Here is an 18,070-nt window from a genome sequence, read left to right as displayed (position 1 = left end):
ATAGAACAATGCATAAAGCAAGCAAAAAAAGTGAGTAGCCAATTACAGCTGGAGTCCATGACCAAAACCTTATTTCATCACTAAGCTGAAACCAAGAACTTTAGGAGTCAAAATTTACATTGACAGGAAAGGAAAGTAGAATCCATGCGTTTCTTGTTCAAGAATCTGTTTTTGCCTATAAAAGGAAAACCATTTTCTACCTAATACTCAAACAGCTTCGGCAGTTTTCAAAGGGGTCCTAAAAATAGTTTTTGAAGTATGCTTGCTCACACCCCATTAGGTATTTTATTCCCGAGGCTTGTCACTTTGAAGCAAGCTATTCCTCTTTCAAGTCACATAAAAATGCATTAATGGAGTTTCACGTTTAGGCCTCTTTCTGTGGAAATACATTCCGTTTACAAAGAAGGTGATTCCCACCCCCCGCCAAACACTCAGCCCTGTAAATAGTCTGAGTTCTGATTCAAGCATCATTGGACATTCTTCAGTCTAACTTAGACCCACAATTAAATCTTGAGAATCTATGGTCTTCAAATTGGCAGAGTGTCCTGTGGCACCTTACAGACTAACAGACCTGCCACAGGACTCTTCCGCTGCTTTTACAGATCCAGACTAACATGGCTACCCCGCTGCTACTTGGTCTTCAAATTGTGACTTAAGTTACATCTGTAACACAGCTGCTTTCACTGGGTTTTCACAGATGTAGCCAATTGGAACTTGGTAAGCAGTTCTGTTGATGCACAGGATGCAGCAGAAATTTTTAGCTCACTTTTAACTATCAGCTCTGCAGAGTGAGGATGACTAAGCAGTAAGAACTTTGTCATTCAAGCCAGCAAATACAGGGTTATTTTTCCTCCCCGTCAAAACCCAGTGAGTTTGTTATGTTTTTATTTTAAATGAAGCCATATACATACAAATTACTTAAGTGTATTTAATCCTCAGAGGGCACATTGCCCAAAATGAACAGATTGCAAATTCAGGCAAGATCACCAGCAAGTATTTAGTCTACTAATTAGGATCTGACCTCAGATCCCAATACTTTCCCAACTTGTTTGGTCTGGCAATAGGTGTGCCGAAAAAAGCAGTCTGAAAGCATTAACACCATGTGTGGTCACACTGGTCTGGCTGGACATACATCCTAGTCATTTGAAAGTTCAACTTCCCTGACGTGTTTAATTCTACCTACTAGCCATGCTCCTCTCCAGTCATCACTGACTACCTATTCCCCTTTAGGTTCTAGACAGAAAAATTGTAAAAGCATCTGCAGATAAGCATAAGAACTTTTATATTAATTCTTTTTCAGCTTTTGAAGATGCTGAAGTTAGAAGTCTAATATTAATATCAAAAGGTATTTAAATTATATTCGTGTAAATACTTCAGAGTGACAAACATTCAGTACCATTAGGTTGGTTTTGATTTCTAACATGAAGTTTTCGCCATCTGAATACACAACAGTAGCACATTTACCAAGTAAGGTGGTGCCATTTTCTGTCACTTTTTAGAGCTGACCACTTGGTTATTTAATCACTATGCCTGTCTCCGGTTCAGTGTGCTCGTTCCATATATCCCAAATGAAGGTCAGTCAGAGACAGACACCACCACTGAAGAGAGACAAGACTATTTATTGGGAAATTTACTGAAGCTCTTCATCAGTGAAGCAAACACCATTCTTTTGGCTGATGTAGTACAACTTAAATTGCAGCATGCTTAAAAACAGTGATGCACGCTTCAGTAGAAGAGTGCAAGTTATAATTCAATGATCCCAGCAGGTGTGTCATGAAGTGTATGAAACATGTCGGAGTGACTGAAATTTTAGGTAACTTTTTATTTGCATTGAAGACCAGCAGACATCTCTCAAATCTCTGAAAAGCTTAAAGTTTTGCTTTTACTGTATAGTTTCTCTTTATGCAAATGGACCCTAGTCAGAGCACGAGGGGAAAAAAGGATATTCCACTTGAAGTTACAAAACAAAGAAGGTTTCTGAGTGCAGAAAAAACTCACTCCAGCTCACTTCTTATAGCATGAAATGAAGGTAGCATTAAGCCAGAGTGTTGCACATTTATAACTTGCCAAGAGAAGATACTTTGTTTATTAGCCTTCCCAGCAGAAGCAGGAAGTCTTCAGTCTATGTACATATCCCATGCAGCCAGCCTCCCAAGCATGCCACTTTGAAGAGTTACTGAACATTTTTAAATATCACAACTTAAGTGTAAATGCTTTTCACTTCTCACAAGGGTTATTTGAATAGAACACAGGACAAGTTGTAGTCATAAGATTTGATGTTCCAGCAGGGCTCGTGGTTTACAAAATGTTTGGGAATTTCTGTCTAAGTTGTATAGAGATTGAGAACAAAGATTTATGAAAGTGGTAAGCTAAGTTTTAGAGAATCACAAAAACAATTCTAACTGGTTTAAAGAGAAATATAGTAGTATTTGAAGAGAAGATTATAGAAGTCAGTCAGCAACAGGTTAAGAGTTTGAGAGAAATACTAAGACATCTATCATTCAGAGGCCATGCCAGCAACTTTTGAAGCACCTACCTCTACCCATTATTTTTGGCATCTTCTTATATACCAGATAGAAAGATGAGATTCTTTCATGTGTTTACTTTTAGAAGTTGTAAGATACTCCTGTACCATTGTGATGAGCACTGTCTAGGCATTTATATACCACCTCCTCATCAAGTTTGGGATTTCAAACTGTCTGAATCAACGCCCAGTTTAAGTTTTGCCTACAAGAATCTGTGCTGCTATAAGCAGTGACAGAGCTCTATACCAAATAGTTACAAGCTATTTAAGTTATCCACCAGGGAGGGAAAAAAAAAAAATCCAGTGATATCCTTACAGTTGATCTTTCCACATTTAAATGCCAAGTGCCGGATTATCTTGTATGAACAAGAATGTAGCTAACCAAAATTATGTTAAGAAGGAGGACGACTTGTGGCACCTTAGACTAACCAATTTATTTGAGCATAAGCTTTCGTGAGCTACAGCTCACTTCATCGGATGCATACTGTGGAAAGACACAGTATGCATCCGATGAAGTGAGCTGTAGCTCACGAAAGCTTATGCTCAAATAAATTGGTTAGTCTCTAAGGTGCCACAAGTACTCCTTTTCTTTTTGCGAATACAGACTAACACGGCTGCTACTCTGAAAACTAACAGCACTGGTTACTCAAGTCCTCCATTTGTCTCCCCACATAACAGGTACAGTATACAAGCAGCATTTCAAGCTTCCTCCCTTATCTAGAAAGGGTAAGAGGATAATTGAGTTACCATTTTCACCCGGAGGCTAAGGACTGAATGGTAATTTCAGCACAGCTCATCGTGAGTTGCCAATTAAGCACCATGATAGTGATTTGAGACAAACGCTAAGCACAGGACCAAGATTACCTCCACATCATACAGCAAAAGGGACCATGACTGCCAGCAGGAGGCTTAATAGTTCTGGAAACAGTGTTGAGATGGTTATTAATTCCCACACCAAAGGAAAGGCTTCCTTAAGTTGGAGCTCAGGCTGTAAATATCAGCAATTTAAAGTTTAGTGGACTGTTACATTTGAGAATCTAATATCTAATCCAGATATCTAATATCAAAGATCAGATCATCTTTTTAAAAGGAAGTACAAAAAGGAAGTCAGAGGAACTTGAACACTCTTGTCTCTACACTTATATCCCTGGCATTTTGTGAACTGAATGTGAAGTAGTAACATGTCAAACAAGACTCGGCTTGTGAGTATGTTAAACACTTGATACCTTGCCAGTGCAGGAAGGATCTTAGGCAATTACTTATAACGGTGAAGTACAGGTCTGGGAGCAAAGAACAAGTTCCATTCCCACCTTTGTTGACTGGCCCTTATACTGTATGAAGGTCTATATGTGTGTTACCACCTTTATGAAGTAGATGATCTAGATCTGATATTTGCCAAGTAAATATTGAAGAAACTGCTTAAGATAGCTGAAAAAATCCACATATTAAAACGCATTAAACAAACTATTGTTTATCCCAGATATCTTATAGTATAAAAATTCAATTCACTACAGACTTAATTTTACCTGGCAAAAACTTTAAAGCCTGGAGCATCTGCCTTTCCTGAGAGAAGTCCACCATCAAGTGAGTCATGTTATCACTGACCTTTGGTTTCAAAGAGATGCGGAATGCTGAAGCCATTGTGACTCTACAGAAAAGAAAGGCTGATTAGGAAAACGTGGTTCATATTTTGGAAATTCTATACTCAGGAAGTTAACTTCTGAGGTGTGTCAAAGCCATGTGATCCTTTATAATTCACTTCAGAAGTTGCTACAGGTTTGACTGCACTGTTCTTCCCTTATATTTGAAAAAAATCAGCTCCCACATTTTAAAATGGTGTTGTTAACCAGTTTTCTAAAGTTTAAGTTACAAGAAGTGTTTCACTGCTCAAAAGATCTGGTGTTAGTTGCAAGTGCCTCCCTCTCACTTGATCTGTGACATGAGTCTCCATGTAAGTACCTAGAAGTGACTAAAGAGACTTCAGGCCTGATTCTCCCAGGCTTCGTACCTGGGGTATTCATTTAAACCTGTACACACAGTAATGCTAGCCACTGAAAGTGAAAAATTCTGATCTGGTAGCATTTTACAGCCACTTTGCACAAGCCTAGAATCATAGGACTGGAAGGGACCTCAGGAAGTTATCTTGTCTGGTCCCCTAAACTCATAACAAGACTAAGTATTATCTAAACCATCCCCGACAGGTGTTTGTCTAACCTGCTCTGAATCTCCAGCAATAGAGATTCCACAGCCTCCCTAGGCAATTTATTCCAGTGCTTAACTTTCTGTCAGGGTAGTTTTTTCCTGCAATGTCCAACCTAAACTGCCCTTGCTGCAATTTAAGCTCCTTAACCTCTGAGGATAGGACAAGAAGCAAAGAACAATTTTTCTCTCTCCTCCTTGTAATAGCCTTTTATGTACTTGAAAAAAGGTATGTCCCCTCTCAGTCTTCTCTTCTCCAGACTGAACAAGCCAAGTTTCCCTTCCCCCCCAATCTTCCTTCATAGGTCACATTTTCCAGACCTTTACATCGTTTTTGTTGCTCTTCTCTGGACTGTCTCCAATTTGTCCACATCTTTCTTGAAATGTAATGCCCAGAACTGGACACAATACTCCAGTTGAAGCCTAATCAGCATAGAGTAGAGGGGAAAGAATTACTTCTCATGTCTTGCTTAAAATGCTCCTGCTAATACATCCCAGAATTATGTTTGCAGTTTTTGCAACAATGTTACACTGTTGACTCCTTTAGCCTGTGATCCATTATGACTCCCAGATCCCTTTCTGCAGTACTCCTTTCTAGGCAGTCATTTCCCATTTTGAATGCGTGCAACTGACTGTTCCTTCCTACTTGGAGTACTTTCATTTGTCCTTACTGAATTTCATCCTATTTACTTCAGACCACTTCTCCAATTTGTCCAGATCATTTTGAATTTTAATCCTTATCCTCCAAAGCACTTGCAACCCCTCCCATCTTGGTACCATCAACAAACTTTATAAGAATATTCTCTATGCCATTATCTAAATCACTGAAGATGATATTCAGCAGAACTGGACCCGGAGCTGATCCCTGTGGGACCACATTTGTATGCCCTTCCAGCTTGACTGTGAACCACTGATAACTGGTTGGAAAACCATTCCCAGAGGGTAGTTATGCACCCACCTTACAGTAACTCCATCTAGGCTGTATTTCCCTAGTTTATGAAAAGGTCTATCACCTCCCCACCCATCCACAAAGCTTGTTACCCTGTCAATGAAAGCTATTAGGTTGGTGAGACATGATTTGTTCTTGACAAATCCATACTGACTGTTACTTATCACCTTATTATCTTCGAGGTGTCTGCAAAATGATTGCTTAATTATTTGCTCCATTATCTTTCTGGGTACAGAAGTTACGATGACTGACTGTAATTCTCTGGGTTGTCTTTATTTCCTTTTTATAGATGAGCACTATATTTGCCCCTTTTCCAGTCCCCTGGAATCTCTCTCATCTTCCATGACTTTTCAAAGATAATCACTAATGGCTCATATCTCCTCAATCAGCTCCTTGACTATTCTAGGATGTATTTCATCAGGCCCAGGTGACTTGAAGCAGGACCAAATGAAAGACACAAGGCATTGAAGAATTAAGGCCTTAATCTGATTCTCAAGTATCAACTTATGTATCCATAATTAGAAATGCACTAGCTACCAACACTGTAGAACACAATTTGTTCCTCAATTACAGAAGACCAATAAAGATTTCACTATAAAGCACCTTCAGTCTTCCATTGAAGAAAATTCCAGTTGTCTCTTTAAAATGCAGATTCCCATTTTGAAAGTACTAGACATGACTCAGAAACAAAGTCTGTTTTCTCCTGAATCAAATAGCATGCTTTATTAGCACCACCCTACTCATCTAATTTAGGGGACGAGGAGAGGTTAGTTGTATACATTTGACCGTACATTATATAACCAGTATCATGGTAGAGACTGGAGCATAAAATAGTTAACAGCTTTCATGTTCACTCTCAGATCTGACTTCATAGCTCCAGAATCAGCAGAGACTGAGCACGGGTATGATAACATCACAAGTCTATGTAAGTGGGAGGCAGTAGGAAAAGGAGAGCAAGGCCTGGTCTACACTATGAGTTTATGTCGGATTTAGCAGCGTTACATCGAATTAACCCTGCACCCGTCCACACAACGAAGCCTCTCTTTTGGACATAAAGGGCTCTTAAAACTGATTTCTGCACTCCCCAACGAGGGAATTAGCGCTGAAATCGACATCGCCGTTTTGAATTAGGGTAAGTGTGGACGCAATTCAAAGGTATTGGCCTCCGGGAGCTATCCTACACTGCACCATTGTGACCGCTCTGGACAGCGCTCTGAACTCAGATGCACTGGCCAGGTGTACAGGAAAAGCCCTGTGCACGTCTGAATCTCATTTCCTGTTTGGCCAGGCAAGCTCATCAGCACAGGGGACCATGCAGTCCCAGAATCAAAAAAGAGCTCCAGCATGGACCGAACGGGAGGTACTGGATCTGATCGCTGTATGGGGAGAGGAATCCGTGTTATCAGAACTACGTTTCAAAAGACAAAATACCAAAACATTTCAAAACAATCTCCAAGGCCATGAGGGACAGAAGCTACAGCAGGGATGCAACACAGTGCCACGTGAAACTTAAGGAGCTCAGACAAGCGTACCAGAAAACCAAAGAATCAAACGGACGCTCCGGGACAGAGCCCCAGACATGCCGCTTCTACGTTGAGCTGCATAGCAATTCTAGGTAGTGGCCACCACCACTACCCCATCCCTGTCCGTGGACTCCGATGATGGGGTACTCTCCGCCATGGCTGAGGATTTTGCGGATCGGGAAGATGAAGAGGAAGATGAGCTTGAGGACAGCACACAGCACACTGTTCTCCCCGACGGGCAGGATCTTTTCATCACCCTGACTGAAATACCCTCCCAACCCAACCAAGCCGGAGAAGGGACCTCTGGTGAGTGTACCTTTTTAAATATAATACATGTTATAAAAGCAAGCATTTTTTAAATGATTAAGTAGCCCTGAGGACTTGGGATGCATTCGTGGCCAGTACAGCTACTGGAAAAGTCTGTTAACGTGTCTGGAGATGGAGCGGAAATCTTCCAGGGACATCTCCATGAAGCTCTCCTGGATGTACTCCCAAAGCCTTTGCAAAAGGTTTCTGGGGAGGGCAGCCTCATTCGGTCCTCCATGGTAGGACACTTTACCACAGCAGGCCAGCAGCACGTAGTCTGGAATCATTGCATAACAAAGCATGGCAGCGTATGGTCCAGGTGTTTGCTGGCATTCAAGCAACATCCGTTCTTGATCTCTCTGGGTTATCCTCAGGAGAGTGATATCGTTCATGGTAACCTGGTTGAAATAGGGGAATTTAATTAAGGGGATATTCAGAGGTGGCCGCACCTACTTGGCTGTTTGCTTGTGTCTGAAAAGAAATCCTCCCCGCAGTTAGCCACGCAGTTGGGGGCGGCGCGGCACTGGCACTGAGCTGTTCGCATTTGGCTAGCAGGGATTTCCCTGATACCAGCCACATGGTGGGGGGAGGGGTAAAGTAATCATCCCAGAGAATTGGATGGGGGGGGCGGGGTTAAGTTTGGTTTCTGCTGCTGCATGTTAACAGGAAAACTGCAGCACTAAACAGCCAACTCAACGTGCTTTGCTTGGTATGGGAGAGGAGGGCACTGCTGTTATGAAGGTTGCAGAAGCCGGAAGACTATGGCTTACCATGGCCACCTGCAAGCTGAATTCTGTTGCCTGGCACTGCGTGTGTGATCTTTAAACACAAGATGCAAAATGCGACCTTGTACCAAAATCACATGTGCTATGTAATGTGAATAGTGTTGTTCACCGTGGAAGAGTATAGCCATTGTTCTGTAAAATGTACCTTTAAAATACTTCACTCTTTTTTCCTCCAGCAGCTGCAAATGTTTCAAGCCTCCCTCCTCCATCCCAAAAGGCTCTCTCAGATAAGGTGGTGAAAAAAATGCATCCACAATGAAATGTTCTTTGAACTCATGCAGTCGTTCGGCACTGACGGAGCTCAGCAGAACGTGTGGAGGGACACAATAGCAGAGTATAGGAAAGGAGCCAATGAACGTGAAGAGAGGTGGTGACAGGAAGATCAGAGGAGGCATGAGGCAATGCTGGGGCTACTGTGGGATCAAACAGACATGCTCCGGCATCTGCTGGAGGTTCATGAACAGCAGCATCATCACAGACTGCCGCTGCAGCCCCTGTTTAACCGCCCTCCCTCCTCCCCAAGTTCCATAGCCTCCTCACCCAGATGCCCAAGAACGCAGGGGGGGAAAACTCCAGGCACCCAATCACTCCACCCCAGTGGATAGGCCAAGCAACAGAAGGGTATCATTCAAGAAGTTCTGAAGTGGCCTTTTCCTTCCCTCCTCCCACACCCCACCCGGGCTATCTCCCTATTTTTATAATCAATAAAGAATACTTGTTTTTTAAAATTATAGTGACTATTTCCTTTGCAAGCAAGCTGTCATCGAAAGGGGGAGCCGGGGGGGGAGCTTACAGGGAATTTAGAGGCAACCAAGGGGGTGGGTTTTCATCAAGGAGAAACAAACAGAAGTGTCACAGAGAACCCTGGCCAGTCATGAAACTGGTTTTCAAAGCTTCTCTAACGCGCAGTGCTTCCTGCTGTGCTCTAACAGCCCTGGTGTCTGGCTGCGTGTATTCAGCGGCCAGGCGATTTGCATCAACCTGCCACCCTGCCATAATCGTCTCCCCCTTACTCTCAGAGATTATGCAGCACACAGCAAGCAGCAATAACAGTGGGAATATTGGTTTTGCTGAGGTCTGAGCGAGTCAGTAAACTGCGCCAGCGATCCTTTAAATGTCCAAATGCACACTACCACCATTCTGCACTTGCTCAGCCTATAGTTGAACAGCTTCTTACTACGATCCTGCACTTAGGACGGAAGAATCCCATGCACCGGTACAGACTAGGGCGAATGGCGAGGCAGCAGTTCTGCAGAAAAGGACCTAGGGGTTACAGTGGACGAGAAGCTGGATATGAGTCAGTGTGCCCTTGTTGCCAAGAAGGCCAATGGCATTTTGGGTTGTATAAGTAGAGGCATTGCCAGCAGATTGAGGGACGTGATCGTTCCCCTCTATTCGACATTGGTGAGGCCTCATCTGGAGTACTGTGTCCAGTTTTGGGCCCCACACTACAAGAAGGATGTGGAAAAATTGGAAAACATCCATCGGAGGGCAACAAAAATGATGAGGGGACTGGAACACGACTTATGAGGAGAGGCTGAGGGAACTGGGATTGTTTAGTCTGCGGAAGAGAAGAATGAGGGGGGATTTGAGAGCTGCTTTCAACTACCTGAAAGGGGGTTCCAAAGAGGATGGATCTAGACTGTTCTCAGCGGTAGCTGATGACCGAACAAGGAGTAATGGTCTCAAGCTGCAGTGGGGGAGGTTTAGGTTGGATATTAGGAAAAAAAACTTTCACTAGGAGGGTGGTGAAACACTGGAATGAGTTACCTAGGGAGGTGGTGGAATCTCCTTAGAAGTTTTTAAAGTCAGGCTTGACAAAGCCCTGGCTGGGATGATTTAGTTGGGGATCGGTCCTGCTTTGAGCAGGGGGTTGGACTAGGTGACCTCCTGAGGTCCCTTCCAACCTTGATATTCTATGATACGGTCCAGGGTGCCTGTTGACGGCTTCATGAGCCAGGGCATTAAGGGGTAGGCTGGGTCCCCAAGGGTAACTATAGGCATTTCAACATCCCTGTCAAGGTTCCTTCCCCACTCTGAACTCTAGAGTACAGATGTGGGGACCTGCATGAAACCCCCTAAGCTTATTTTTACGGGCTTAGGTTAAAACTCCCCCAAGGTACAAACTATTTTACCTTTTGCCCTTGGACTTTATTGCTGCCACCACCAAGCATCTAACAGGGAAGAGCCCGCTTGGAAACGTCTTTCCCCCAAAATCCTCCCCAAACCCTACACCCCCTTTCCTGGGGAAGGCTTGATAAAAATCCTCACCAATTTGCATATGTGAACACAGACCCAAACCCTTGGATCTTAAGAACAGTGAAAAAGCAATCAGGTTCTTAAAAGAAGAATTTTAATAGAAGAAACTGTAAAAAGAATCACCTCTGTAAAATCAGGATGCTAAATACCTTACAGGGTGATCAGATTCAAAACACAGAGAATCCCTCTAGGCAAAACCTTAAGTTACAAAAAGACCAAAACAGGAATCTACATTCCATTCAGCACAGCTTATTTTATCAGCCATTTAAACAAAACAGAATCTAATGCATATCTAACTAGATTACTTACTAAGTTCTAATACTCCATTCCTTTTCTGTTCCTGGCAAAAGCATCACACAGAGAGAACCTTTGTTTTCTCCCCCCCCTCCCCAGCTTTGAGAGTATCTTATCTCCTCATTGGTCATTTTGGTCAGGTGCCAGCAAGGTTGTCCTAGCTTCTTAACCCTTTACAGGTGAAAGGGTTTTTCCTCTGGCCAGGAGGGATTTTAAAGGTGTTTACCCTTCCCTTTATATTTATGACACCCCCCAAAAGTCACAGATAGGGTGAAACGCTGGCTGTGATTTCTTCCTGGAGCTCTAGGAGAAAACAGAGTTAATAAGACAGCCACACCTCTAAATATACTACCAAGACTAACAATATTTACCACATCTCAAAGACGATTTTAACCAGTTGATTCTGGGAAACTTTCACGGGAGAGTGCATCAGCCACTTTGTTAGAAGCTCCTGAGATGTGCTGGATGTCAAAACCAAAATCTTGGAGAGCTAATCTCCACCGAATAAGTTGTTTGTTACTTCCCGTGGCGGTATAAAGCCACCGTAGTGCAGCATGGTCGGTTTGCAGGTGGAAATGCCGTCCCCAAACATATGGGCGTTCAGCTTTTCCAGAGCATAGACAATGGTGTAACATTCTTTTTCACTGACTGACCAGTTGCTTTCCCTCTCAGACAGCTTCTTGCTGAGAAACACTACAGGGTGGAATTCTTGATCCGGTCCTTCCTGCATTAAAACTGCTCCCACACCACGCTCGGATGCATCTCTGGTTACTAGGAATGGTTTGTCAAAGTCTGGGGCCCTTAGTACAGGGTCAGACATGAGTGTCGCTTTAAGCTGGTTAAAGGCCTTCTGACACTCTTCTGTCCACTGAAACGCATTTGGCTGTTTCTTTTTGGTTAGGTCTGTCAGTGGGGCGGCGATTTGGCTGTATTGCGGTACAAGTCGCCTGTAATAACCGGCCAAGCCTAAGAAGGATTAGACCTGTTTCTTTGACTTTGGGACAGGCCACTTTTGGATAGCATCCACTTTGGCCTGTAGGGGGTTGATAGTTCCTTGACCCACCTGGTGTCCAAGGTAAGTCACTCTGTTTAAGCCGATTTGACACTTCTTAGCCTTAACAGTTAGTCCTGCCTCCCTTATGTGCTCAAAGACTTTTTGTAGATGTTCCAGCTGTTCTGCCCAGGAATCCGAAAATATGGCCACATCGTCAAGGTAGACGACGGCATATTCTCCTAATCCCGCTAGAAGACCATCTACAAGTCTTTGGAAGGTGGCAGGTGCATTCCGCAGCCCGAAAGGGAGTACATTAAATTCATACAGCCTGACGTGTGGTGAAGGCTGACCTTTCCTTGGTGGATTCATCTAGCGGTATCTGCCAGTACCCCTTGGTTAAGTCCAACGTAGAGATGAACTGGGCCCGTCCCAGTTTCTCTAATAGTTCATCTGTGCGAGGCATTGGATAGTTGTCTGGGCGAGTTACAGCATTTAGCTTACGGTAGTCCACGCAAAAACGTATCTCCCCATCTGATTTGGGAACTAGAACCACTGGAGATGCCTATGCACTGCCAGAGGGGCAGATTACCCCCATTTGTAACATATCCTGGATCTCCCGTTCTATAGCAGTTTTAGCTTGAGGAGACACCCGGTAAGATTGGACATTAATTGGGTGAGCATTACCTGTGCCAATGGAGTGGTATGCCCATTCAGTCAGTCCTGGGGTGGCTGAGAACGTCGGCGCGTAGCTAGTGCACAGCTCCTTGCAGTGACAGCAGATCATACGCCCAAGGGTCATGGAGAGGTTCACCTCTTCCACGCCATTAGCACTTTTCCTTTCATAGTAGACACCTTCAGGCCACTCAGCGTCATCTCCTCCCTGGGCTGTAAACTGACAAACCTTTAATTCTCTGGAATAAAAGGGCTTTAGAGAACTAATATGGTACACCTTAGGCTTTCGGTTGGAGGTAGGGAATGCTATGAGATAATTAACAGCTCCCAGGCCCTCCTGGACCATGAATGGCTCTTCCCACAACACTTCCATTTTATGGGCCTGGAGTGCCTTTAAGACCATGACCTGGTCTCCTACTTTGAAGGAACGCTCTCTGGTATATTTATCATACCAGGCTTTTTGCTCTTTTTGAGCATCTTGTAGGTTTTCTTTAGCAAGGGCTAGAGAGGTTCGGAGGGTGTTCTGTAGGTTGGTTACCAAGTCCAGAATGTTAGTTCCTGGAGAAGGTGTAAACTCCTCCCATTGCTGCTTCACCAACTGTAATGGCCCCTTAACCTCATGGCCATATACAAGTTCAAACGGTGAAAACCCTGAACTGGGATGTGGTACAGCTCTGTAGGCAAAGAGCAACTGCTGCAACATTAGGTCCCAATCATTGGAGTGCTTATTTATGTACCATGGCCCCCAAAGTTCCATTAAACTTCTCCACCAAGCCATTTGTTTGATGGTGGTAAGGAGTGGCAACCAAGTGATTTATCCCATGAGCTTCCCAAAGGCTTTCCATAGTTCCTGCCAGGAAATTAGTTCCTGCATCTGTGAGGATGTCGGAGGTCAACCTACCCTGGCAAAAATGTCTGTTAGTGCCTGGCACACACTTTTAGCCCTGGGGTTGCTTAGAGCTACTACTTCCGGCCATCAGGTGGCAAAATCCATGAAAGTCAGTATGTACTGCTTTCCTCTGGGTGTCTTTTTTGGAAAAAGACTCAGAATATCCACAGCTACTTGCTGAAATGGAACTTTAATGATGGGGAGTGGCTGGAGAGGGGCTTTGACCTGGTCTTGAGGTTTTCCCACTCTTTGGCATACCTCAGAAGACTGGATATAGGTAGAAACATCCTTGCCCAGTCCCTCCCAGTGGAATGACCTCCCCAAAACAGTCTTTGGTACTGTTCACCCCAGCATGGCCACTAGGATCATTGTGGGCAAAGCTCAAGAGCTTGACCCGGTACTTAGTTGGAACTACCAACTGTCTGAGGATGCCAGTCTTCCTGGTGTCCACCAGAAAGAGTTTCCTTGTATAAAAGTCCTCTTTCTACAACAAACCTGGATTGATTAGAAGAGCTGAGAGAGACAGTGGGTTGCTCCGTGCCACCGTCCAAGCTCTCTGGAGGCTTTCATCTGCTTCCTGTTCAGTCTGGAACTGTTCCCTTGATGCTGGAGACATCAGTTCCTCATTAGATTGTGGACCTAGGCTTGGTCCCTCTGGAAGCGATGTAGGGGATGGGGCTGTTTCTGTTGACTGTGAACCGCTCTCCGCTGGTTCACTATGTTGGGGTTCAGGCTCTGGCTGAGCCTCTGGTGTAGGGTTATCAGCTGCTGCCGGTTCAGGTTCGGTGGGGCCCTCTGGTGTTGGGGTTGCAAGTACTGGATTCAGTGCTGGCAACGTGTCTGGTGCTGGTTGTTCTGCTGGTTCCGGTTCTGGGACTGGCTCTGTCTGGGTCTCTGGGACTGGATCCACTACTGCTGTTGCAGACATTGGCCTGGGATCCAGGTCCATCACCTCTGACCGAGTCCTGGTAGAAGTTTCCGGAACAGAGCTAGGCGTGATGGCTTGTTTAGCCTGGCTGCGGGTGACCATTCCCACCCTCTTGGCTAGCTTCACATGATTGGCCAAGTCTTCCCCCAACAGCATGGGGATGGGATAATCATCATAGACTGCAAAAGTCCACGTTCCTGATCAGCCTTGTACTGGACAGGCAACTTGGCTGTAGGCAAATTGAAAGAGTTTGACTTGAAGGGTTGAATTGTCACTGGGATCTCTGGGTCAATTCAATTGGGGTCCACTAAGGAAGCATGGATAGCTGACACTTGTGCTCCGATGTCCCTCCACGTGATGACCTTCTTCCCGCCCACACTCAGTTTCCCTCCGCTCCAAGGGTATCTGGGAGGTATCTGGGCCTGAGGACCTCCGGTGCAATGAACTGTAATCTGTTGGGGTTCTTGGGGCAGTTGGCCTTCACATGCCCCAGCTCGTTACATTTACAACATCATCCAGCTGACGGATCACTGGGGCGAGATGGGTGACCAGAGAACGGTGTGGCAGGACGATAAGGTGTCTGGAGTATTCCTTGGTGTATAGTTGGGGCCTTGGGCTGTCCCTGGTAGTAGGGTGTGGTCTGAGGGTGTCCCTCCCTCCAACTGTGACCAGGGTTGTTCTTCTCTCCTCCCTCCACCCATTTTGTTCTGGCTTGCCCCGCCTCTCTGGCAGTCTGGGACTGCTTGTATCGATCAGCGTAAGAAGCAAGACTTTCTGCTGAGTCCATTTCCTTATCCCATAAACACTGTTTTATTTCCTCCTTGGACATATTCAGGAATTGCTCCTGAGCTATCAAATCACACATTCCATTAAAGCTAGTGACCCCCCTTCCTTGGGCCCATTTATCTAACAGATCCTTCATCTGGTTTAGATAAGCCATATTACTTAGTCCAGGCTCTCTTAAGGGTTCGAAATTTTACTCTGTACATTTCAGATGTAATTTGACATTGCTTTAAAACCAAATCCTTGAACTTATTATAGTCAGAAGCTTCATCAGTAGGCATCTTATTGAATATTTCCAGAGCTCTTCCAGTCAATTTTGCGACCAATGTGGTCTCTTGTGAGCTTCAGGAATTTTATGGAGAGTGCAGTGTCTCAAAGGTGAGAAAATATTCAGCAATATCACTGGATTCATCATACTGTGGACATCATTGCTCCCATTTGTGGATTGTTGGGGAAGGATTGTTAGGGTTATCCAGGAGATTCCGCTCAGCCCTTACCTTCTCCATCTCCAGTTCATGCTTCCTCTTTTTCCTTTTCCTCCATAGCTCTCCTGTGAGCAGCCTCTAGGGCTTTTTCTGCCTCTTTCGCTGCCTCCAGTCTGGTTAACTCCAATTTGTGTTGTGCCTTGGTTTCTGTCATGTTTGCCTCTGTTTTTAACTAACTTTACACCCAAGAGTTAGAAATAAACAAGCAAGCAAAAAACTTGGCTTGTCAAACAAAATAGGTTGTGCTGTAACTGGATATCTATGTTCTCTGATAGTGGTTGTCAGTCTACAGAAAAATCCTTAAAAAAAACCTAACACCTTTGTCTCCAGGCAAATAGACAGAAAACCCCTCTAGCTGCTCTTAGGTAAAAAAAAAAAAAAAAAAAAAAAAAAGAACTTCAGGTCTGTGAAGACTTGTGAATTTCCCTGCAGGAGGTTAACTACCCTGCCTTTAGGTAGAGAAAACTCCAGCTCATAAAAGACAATTCCCTTTGTCTCTGCTCTGGCCCCCAGGCAGAGATAAAAAAAAAAAAAAAACACAACTGTTTTCCGCTGAAAACCTGCTTTCCAGCAGCCCAAAGGAAAAAAAAATTTCCTTTAAGATTTTTGTTTTTGTTTTGAACAAGAAGCACAACCTCAAATTGATCTCAAAATGATTTCAAGGTAATCCCACCACTGCCACCATGTCAAGGTACCTTCCCCACTCTGAACTCTAGGGTACAGATGTGGGGATCTGCATGAAAACCCCCTAAGCTTATTTTTACGGGCTTAGGTTAAAACTCCCCCAAGGTACAAACTATTTTACCTTTTGCCCTTGGACTTCATTGCTGCCACCACCAAGCGTCTAACAGGGAAAGAGCCTGCTTGGAAATGTCTTTCCCCCAAAATCCTCCCCAAACCCCACACCCCCTTTCCTGGGGAAGGCTTGATAAAAATCCTCACCAATTTGCATATGTGAACACAGACCCAAACCCTTGGATCTTAACTATGAAAAAGCAATCAGGTTCTTAAAAGAAGAATTTTAATAGAAGAAACTGTAAAAAGAATCACCTCTGTAAAATCAGGATGCTAAATACCTTACAGGGTGATCAGATTCAAAACAGAGAATCCCTCTAGGCAAAATCTTAAGTTACAAAAAGACACAAAAACAGGAATCTACATTCCATTCAGCACAGCTTATTTTATCAGCCATTTAAACAAAACAGAACCTAATGCATATCTAGCTAGTTACTTACTAAGTTCTAAGACTCCATTCCTTTTCTGTTCCTGGCAAAAGCATCACACAGACAGAGAGAACCTGTGTTTTCTCCCCCGCTCCAGCTTTGAAAGTATCTTGTCTCCTCATTGGTTATTTTGGTCAGGTGCCAGTGAGGTTATCCTAGCTTCTTAACCCTTTACACGTAAAAGGGTTTTTCTCCCTCTGGCCAGGAGGGATTTTAAAGGTCTTTACCCTTCCCTTTATATTTATGACAATCCTCAACAGTTATTTTCTGGTCTGGGAAGTAAATCCCTTCCTGCAGCCGTTTAAACAGACTAGAGTTCCTGAAGATGCGAGTGTCGTGAACCTTTCCCAACCATCCCAAGTCGATGTCGGTGAAACATCCCTTGTGATCCACCGGTGCTTACAGCACCATTGAAAAGTACCCCTTGTGGTTTATGTACTGGCTGCCCTGGTGGTCCGGTACCAAGATAGGGATATGCGTTCCGTCTATAGCCCCACCAGTTAGGGAATCCCATTGCAGCAAAGCCATCCACTATGACCTGCACGTTTCCCAGAGTCACTGCCTTTGATAGCAGCAGCTCAATGATTGCGTTGACTACTTGCATCACAGCAACCCCCACAGTAGATTTGCCCACTCCAAAGGGATTACCGACTGACCGATAGCTGTCTGGCGTTGCAAGCTTCCACAGGGCTATTGCTACTCGCTTGTGAACTGTGAGGGCTGCTCTCATCTTGGTATTCCTGCGCTTCAGGGCAGGGGAAAGCAAGTCACAATGTTCCATAAAAGCGCCCTTACGCATGCGAAAGTTTCGGAGCCACTGGGAATCATCCCAAACTTGCAACACTATACGGTCCCACCACTCTGTGCTTGTTTCCCAGGCCCACAATCGGCATTGCACAGCATGAGCCTGCCCCAGTAACACCACGATCTCCAAATTGCTGGGGACCGCAGTTTTAGAGAATTCTGAGTTCATGTCCTCATCACCGCACTGCCTTCGCCTCCTCACCTGGTTTCTCAGGTGCTGGTTCTGCATAAACTGCATGATAATGCGTGAGGTGTTTACAATGGTCATAACTGCTGCGGTGAGCTGAACAGGCTCCATGCTTGCTGTGCTATGGGCAATCCAGGGAAAAGGGCGCAAAATGATTGTCTGCCGTTGCTCTGACAGAGGGAGGGGAGACTGACAACATGGCTTACAGGGTTGGCTTACAGGGAATTAAAATCAACAAAGGGGATGGCTTTGCATCAAGGAGAAAC

General features: G+C 44.5%; 1 protein-coding gene and 1 long non-coding RNA gene across 4 annotated transcripts in view; one reads left to right on the top strand and one right to left on the bottom strand.

The window, feature by feature from the left end:
- The window catches only part of FSD1L (fibronectin type III and SPRY domain containing 1 like), a 64,914-nt gene that overhangs the window by 23,302 nt on the left and 23,542 nt on the right, over window positions 1-18,070 (bottom strand). For all 3 annotated transcript variants that reach the window (XM_037902335.2, XM_037902337.2, XM_037902339.2), the window contains one exon: window positions 4,051-4,172. In XM_037902335.2, the coding sequence (XP_037758263.1) occupies window positions 4,051-4,172 (122 nt within the window). The remainder of the gene's footprint in view (window positions 1-4,050; window positions 4,173-18,070) is intronic.
- Window positions 7,254-9,014, top strand: LOC119566607. The gene is made up of 2 exons (XR_005225879.2): window positions 7,254-7,501; window positions 8,463-9,014. It is a non-coding gene; the product is annotated as an uncharacterized LOC119566607 (long non-coding RNA).

Source organism: Chelonia mydas, chromosome 5 (genome assembly GCF_015237465.2).
Source record: "Chelonia mydas isolate rCheMyd1 chromosome 5, rCheMyd1.pri.v2, whole genome shotgun sequence".
NCBI lineage: Eukaryota > Metazoa > Chordata > Testudines > Cheloniidae > Chelonia > Chelonia mydas.
This window is presented reverse-complemented; position numbering and strand designations above follow the sequence as displayed.